Source organism: Cariama cristata, unplaced genomic scaffold (assembly GCF_000690535.1).
Source record: "Cariama cristata isolate BGI_N322 unplaced genomic scaffold, ASM69053v1 scaffold39233, whole genome shotgun sequence".
Lineage (NCBI taxonomy): Eukaryota > Metazoa > Chordata > Aves > Cariamiformes > Cariamidae > Cariama > Cariama cristata.
The window spans coordinates 1-7,333 of NW_009608498.1; the positions used below are offsets into that span (position 1 = coordinate 1).

At 36.4% G+C, this 7,333-nt stretch overlaps 1 protein-coding gene across 1 annotated transcript; it reads left to right on the top strand.

Annotated features, from left to right (window-relative positions):
* Positions 1–1,997: 1,997 nt before the first annotated feature.
* Positions 1,998–6,101, top strand: FAIM (Fas apoptotic inhibitory molecule). The gene is made up of 4 exons (XM_009697151.1): positions 1,998–2,129; positions 2,515–2,743; positions 4,229–4,278; positions 5,734–6,101. The coding sequence occupies exons 1-4, from the start codon at positions 2,019–2,021 to the stop codon at positions 5,881–5,883; spliced, it is 540 nt and encodes a 179-aa protein (XP_009695453.1). The 5' UTR covers positions 1,998–2,018; the 3' UTR covers positions 5,884–6,101.
* The last annotated feature ends 1,232 nt before the right edge of the window (positions 6,102–7,333 follow it).

Consider the following 7,333-nt stretch of genomic DNA (forward strand, 5'->3'; position numbering starts at 1 on the left):
TGACTTGATTAACAGAAAATGCAGTGAAATGAGACGGTCGGCAGTTAGCCCAAATCCTTTCCCTGGCTTCGAGCCATTCGAGTGAATGTTTGAGGGCGAAGTGGGGCAGGCATCTCCTAGCTATATAGTAGTGTACGGCTTTCCCTTCGGACTCCGATGCTGTCGACGGTCCTTCAGCAGACAGAAAGTTTGGGTTCAGGTTTGATTTAAAAAAAAAAAAAAAAAAAAGGGGTTTTCCTTTTTTTTTATGATAGGGGTTTTACTATATTATTATGATTTTTTTTAAAAAAAGAAAAAAAAGGAAATTTTGTGTTCTGGGATGTTTCCTAACCCTTGCAGCATTGATACTAAATTATCTGCTAAAATTCATGCAGCAGGGTGGTGTACTGCCAGGGGTGATGCAGTCTCTGTGGGTAGCCTGTTACTGACAAAACCACAAACAGTAATACAGCGGTGTACTCGAGCACGTTTTAAAATAGAAGCTTAAGACAGAGTGAAGGAGGTTTAATTTTTACATGCATGCTCCTCTGTTATGCTGAAGAGAGACCATAGAACTTAAAACTTGTATTTTTCAGGGAAAAATTAATCAAATTTGTCAAAAAAATCACTTATTTGCACTTACTTAAATTATGCTTATTGATATGCACAGACAATGCAGATTTCACTAAAATAATTTGTTAAGAGCTAATAATAAATTAAAAATAAGCCTGCAGTCATGGTCTAAAAACTTCCTGAGTAAGAAACAAGTTATTTATTTGTGGTTCACATAGACTTTACGACAGAATTGCCAGATCAAGTTGCTAATATGATTGTTGAAAACTGCTACAGTGGTTTAGAAAAGCCAGTAGGTTAAAATTGTTGCCTGTGCTATTTCACTTTCCCTGAGGTGGCAACAGTCCCTAGTTTGTTATGGTTTGTAACTGAGATGGGCAGCTCTGGACTTGGTTCCTGCTTTGGTCAAGTTGTTTGTTTCTAAGCTTTTACTCACAAGTTAGGCAAACCATTTTTTTTCATGAAGTAAGTGACAAAGTTATGATGTGCTAATGAAGTTAGGATAAATTGCACTTACTAATTTTGTAAAAGGATACTTACATTTCCCTTCCTGTCTAAGAGGAAAAATTATGTTTGTATTTCATCATGTGTACGGCAGTGCATGATAGTTCATGACACTTTTTAAAATGTCCTTTATCTTAAATAGAGAAAACAAGGAAAATTTAGGCTTCAACACTTCTCTGTTGCTATTCTGCTTTTTTTTTTTTCTTGCTGCTAATTGGATTAAAAGCCATTTTGGTTACTATGGCATCCCGTGAGGAGATTACTGTCTGTGAAGATGAAGTAAGGTAAAAAAATCAGAACTGTGGTATGAGCAGGTTTGGAAAGATATCCACAGTTCCAGTGGTCACTTATGACTGTATCTTAACTTCAAGAATTACTGAAATGAAAGGATATCTTGCCAGATCTCCTCCTCTATGGGTGTTTGTGTGTGCAGAATTACATTTCTGAACAATGTAGGTAGTGTTCATGGGAAAGATTACAGACAAATCTGTTAAAACAGATAATAGCTAAACGGGTCATCCTGATTATTTTTGAAGTTTAGAAGGCTAAAACATTTTCTCATAGACCAAAATACTGTATTTTAATGCCTGCCAAGACATCATGGAACTGTCCAGAAGTGTCTGAATTCTAGGTATAATGTTGTAACCATACTGTTACCTGAAACTGAAGTTTTAGAGGTTAGATGGATGTATGTCTTTGTATGGTGTTTGTCAAAGTGAGTCTGTTTAACTGTCTGTTTCTATTTTGTGATATTTTTGTCATATTTGTATGTTTGAAAAACAGAAAATATAAGAAGTTCTGTAAGCTTATTCTTTCAGGTCTGATTTTTCATATGTAACAAGCAGCTGGCCCTGAAGTAGTAAAGCTTTGAAGTAATAGACATCAGTAATTGAACTCTTTCCATGACAACTAATTTACTTTGTTGGTGTTTCCATAGGTCTCGGTACAGCCACTTAGAGAAGATGACAGATTTGGTGGCTGTTTGGGAAGTAGCTTTAAGTGATGGTGTTCATAAGATTGAATTTGAACATGGGACCACTTCAGGAAAACGTGTTGTCTATGTTGATGGAAAGGTGAAATTGCTATGTGCTCAAAATTCACTATGATACAGATTATATAAGTGCACTTCCATCCAACAGGCATCAGAACAAACAAAAGACTAATAAATGCAAGTGAGGTATATTCAGCTGATTAACTTTACCTAATATAATGAACTGCATCATTCTTTTTTTCAGTTATAATTAAGGTGTGAGTATTCATGAAGTGCTTTGCTGTCCTCGGGCAGAGGCACTCTAGACATACAAAATATCATGTATTCATTCATTCTGAAATAATAGTTAAGTACTGAGCTGTTTCCCGAGTTCTAGTTGTGTGGTTTGTGTTTTGGTTTTTTTTTTATACTAAACCAGGCATTCAGGTTTATTAATTAATACCCATTGTCTTTGTTTTATTCTACAGGAAGAAATAAGAAAAGAATGGATGTTTAAATTAGTGGGTAAAGAAACATTCACTGTTGGAGCAGCCAAAACAAAAGCTACTATTAACATTGATGCAGTCAGTGGCTTTGCATATGAATATACTTTGGAAATCAATGGAAAGAGCCTCAAGAAGTATATGGAGAACAGGTCAAAAACAACCAATACTTGGATACTGAGCTTGGGTGGTATGGACTATAGAGTTGTTCTAGGTAAGTAAACATTGAATGACTTCATGTTGCTGCCTTTGAATAAACTTGTATGCATTTAATAACTGGTCATTAAGAGAAAGCACAGTTCAGTGGCTAGCACTGTTGCAGTGTAGAATCCTGGGTGGTCTGGAAGTTTGGAATTAGACGCCAAAGACAATCTGAAAAAATAATGGTGGTAGTACACCTGCGTCAGCCTGCTGTCAGTGTTCTGTTCTACAGTGGCATGGTCTGGATTTAAAAAAAGAAGAAGAAAAAAAAAGAGGTTGGAAGGAGTTATGGCTTCTGTATCCATAGAGCTGCCCTAGCAAGACAGTTCTCCAGGTGAAGCATGTTATAGAAGCGTTATCTGCCTTGTGCTCAAACCCGCTGTATGTGTAAGTTTGTTAACCAGGTAACCAGGCTTTCCTTCCGAAAATCATAAGCTTAAGTCAAAGAGTCTTTAATTGAAGAAGTGTGATGATGTTATGCTACTTTTTTTATGGATTAATCAGCATCCTTTTTTCTGCATCTCTTCTTAACTACAAATGTAATCTAAAAACTTTGGATGATGTTTTTTCACTTTCTTAATAGCAAGGCAATACATTTCTTCTTTTCTGCCCCCTGTTTCCCAAATATGTTACAAGCAGATGGGAGGAAGGGATCCCCTGAGAATTTGTCTGTGGCATCTAGTGGGAAAAATTCCACTTAGGTATTGCTGTATAGTTAGACCTGGAGACAAAAGATCTTGGGCTATGATTTCTTCTTAAGCCTCAGGACAGAATGATCTGCCCTAAGATGAAGGGAGGCAGGGAAGAAAGAAAATTTTAATACCGGAAACAGATTAGTCTCCTCACAATTGTCCCTATGCTTCCTTAAAAAGCAAGCAGTGTTCAGCTCTCTACTGGTGGACTGTGGATGACAGTGGCAGTAATGTGAATTCTAGGGCAAAGTAATTTAAGGAGGATGTGCTGGGAGAAGTAAAAGAATATTCTGTTTCAAATGGAAAAAAAAAATCTAAGATTGATACTTAAAGTGGTACTTGGGTTTTCAAGGAGATTTTAAGAATACAAACAGTTTGGTGGACATTAAAGTATGCTGCTTTTGAATTAAACCAACCTGGAAAAAATGTTAGAGCTTCATTGAATAAACACCACTCAAATAATAAGCAGAAATTACTTCATTTTTCTGTCTTCAAGTTTTTCAGTTTAAGAACGTCAGAATATCTCTGACAATGTTCAAAGCAACCCAGTGTTAATAGCCAGGACCGTGGAGAAGTAAAAATGTGTATTCACAGCAAAAGTTGTTTGCCCATTGATAACAGAGCCTCCCATCTCTCCAATATAAGAACAAACCCTGTAGCCCAGGTACTATAGCTAATTAGGAACGTCTTTGGGGAACTGAAAGTAAAATTCAACAGTAAATTTTTAAAATTCCTAGATCTTCTTGTCTGTAGGGGAAAAAAAATATCTTGTTCTTTCTACTTTTTGTTTTCTTTTTCCTTCACAGAAAAGGACACTATGGATGTGTGGTGCAACGGTCAAAAAATGGAAACAGCGGTACGTGACCATTTCCAAAGGCTTTTTGCAGGCTATGGCTAGGTAACCAAAGCTTAGCAAAATAAGCCAGAGAGAGGCATGTTACCTCATTTTATCACACGCCTAGAGAGCCAGTATGCTATTAGTCTGTTCCGAATGTCCTTCACTGTATTTTATAACTGACAGTATTTCAGTTAGGATGCCAAACATCTATCTGTTTATTAAAGATAAACTTTTGTTTACACTTTTTAGACAAGCAAAAAAAATCTTCTGGGTCAGTTGTCCAGGGTTTTTAGGGAGAAAACTTTCAGGGGAGTGGGAGGGACTTCAGTTTGATGCAGTGTAGAGCCCCCTCATCCAAACCTGCTCGTGTTAGTGGTGACTGAAAGTTGAACACATGTAGTCTGTTAACGACTCACAACTTTTTTCCATCTAGAGATGGTGGCTAACACTAGGGCTTCAGAGTCTCATTGGAACAAATGAAATCTTTTGTCTTTCTGTCACATCTGCATTAATTTTTAGAGCAGTTGACAGCTAGAAGACTTAATCCATTTGGTGTCTTTTTATATAGTGGTGGCTTTCAATATGCATACTATGTAGGTGTCCCCATCCTTGAAGGACGTGCTTTCTCATCAGAGCGTTGTCACTGGGATTGCTACTGCCACAACTAAGCCCCTGGATGAGCAAAAATTCTAAAATCAACAGTTTTGCTATACTTGAGAATAGGATCAAAAGATTCACCAAGTGTTTCTTTGGTAATCAGTGGAAGAAACATTGTCTCTCAGTGAATCAGAACTTCTGCTCTCTATGGTTCTCAGCCTTTTCTATAACGTAATAAATGCAGTAGGAGATATTCTTGCAAGCTACAAGTACAGGTTTTGTTGTCAAATTGTGCTCGCATTAGAGTGGCACACAGGTTTTTCTACTCTCCAAAAGATGATGACAAAAACATAGCTGTCCATGGCAAAATCCATAACAGGAAATTACTTAACTGCAGCGGGAGCTGTGTATCCAAAATATACAACTGTTATACTCAGTCTGGGGATCTCTTCATCGTTCTGTAAATCCATCCACCACTAAATACTTCATGTTTTACTGCTGCTTCAGTGTAGGTTTGTGTGGTACTTATTGGCTGTACTGCAGAACTCAGAAGGAAACTGTCTTTTCTATTTTTGTTTTGCTGACATGGCTCAACGACATTAATTCACAAACTCTAACTTTACCATTTCTGATCATGTGAAATTCTGCTTGTCATCTAATACTCAGAAATCTTTAACTGGACGCCTTGACAAAGCCCTGCATGAGATTCTGCAGCTTTGTTCAGCATTTGCGCTGTACTTGTTGCAGGTACCTATGGCTGCTCTAATCGTGGGAACTCTTAAGTGATCTTGACCTTGGAAACAGTCTAACGCACTCAAGCTTTTATTTTACTAAAATAGCACATGTCTGGTTTTATTCTTGTCTCCTTTCTCCCAGGGTGAATTTGTAGAAGATGGGACTGAAACTCACTTCAGTGTTGGTGATCACAGCTGTTGCATTAAGGCTGTCAGTAGCGGGAAACGAAAGGAAGGAATTATTCATACCCTTATTGTGGATGACAGGGAAATCCCAGAGGCTGTGGAGTAGCCTCTAGTTAACTGATTACTCTAGGACTAAGATCAGGAATTTCCAATTACTGTGGTAATTATTTTAATAAGTACTTCTTGGTACATCTAGTTTGTGCTGGGTTTATTTTCTAGTTTCTGTATATGAAATTATTCTTTTTGAGGACCAGATGAAAATAATTATATACAACCTCTTACATTATTGTTTTTTAAAAACCTATATATATATTGAATATATATCACTAAGCGCACAGAAGACTGTTGAACTTAAGTAGAAATTATATACTAGAAAAAAATCTTGCTATAATAAAATGGAAGATAAATATTCAGTAAGACTGAATCCTTATAAACTGTGGGTGTATATGGAGAGAGGAGGAAGCATGCGCTCAGCATTTGAGAAAGCTGTAAGAGTTTTCTCAGCAATTATTTTTCTTATTAAACTGACTACCAACGTTTTTCAGACGCAGTTAAGAAGAGTTACAAAGTTAATTAAAAAGTTATTAATGAAATACATGTTACCAGTACTTGTGTAAGAGTATTAAAATAATACTGAGCTATGAAAACTGTTCTTTATTCCGGGTAGGAGAAGAGATGTTACATTGTGGCCAAAAAAAAAAATGCCTCACGGTTTTCTGAAAACTGATACTTGTTAGAAATTGTTGCAGTAGTTCAGAAAGTCTGTACTGGGTTTTTTCAAAAAAGAAAACAGAAAAAAAACCAAACCAAAACAATTCCTGCTATGAAACTCATTTAAAAAAATGACATTCCTTGAAGCAAGCTGAAATAAGAGCTTATTCTTGTTCAATGCTGTCTAACCAACCTTAAATCTCCAGCTGTGTGTTTTCCTGGCAGTAATGTGTGAATCAAGAAACACAAGGAAAAATGGGACAGAAATAGAGGAGAAGAATTGATTGCTTAGATGGAAATTTTAAAATAGGAAAAGACTAATTCTGTTTTCAAACTTCCAGCATACTATCTAAAAGCAGCCTTGGGACTTCTGTGAGAACAACACTCTTATGCGTTAAGGTGGTTCTTACCAGTTCATGAGGGGTTTTCCCCATTTAACATTATGCTAGAGCATACTAGGCTCACATACTACAAAAGCTACCCTATTGCAACAATGTAGACATAGCTAATCTTAAAAATAATTTTAAAAAAACAAACAAAATATTAATATATTAATTTAAAGGTTTGTCTTGCAATGGTTAAAAAACCATTTTCCACTTGCAACCTCACTTAAGAGTTCAAAATTAGACTTTCATAACTTAATTTCTTTTGGACTTGTGAGTGGTTCCTAGGACTATGACTACTATCTTGGGAGGTGCAGGTGCAGTACAAATGTGCTGGGAATTCATTAACAAATTATTCTGAGAAGTTTTATAAATGCTAATTTCATCTGTGTGTTAGGGTTCAGACTGCTCTCTGTTAGCATAGTGCTTTACATGTGGATGAAATGCTTTTCATACGACATT

Bases quoted from the DNA above. Each gene is read 5' to 3' on its own strand.
- FAIM (XM_009697151.1), top strand. From the start codon at position 2,019: ATGACAGATTTGGTGGCTGTTTGGGAAGTAGCTTTAAGTGATGGTGTT. The intron at 2,130-2,514 runs GTGAAATTGCTA...TTTATTCTACAG, and splicing joins TTGTCTATGTTGATGGAAAG to GAAGAAATAAGAAAAGAATG. The intron at 4,279-5,733 runs GTACGTGACCAT...CCTTTCTCCCAG, and splicing joins GTCAAAAAATGGAAACAGCG to GGTGAATTTGTAGAAGATGG.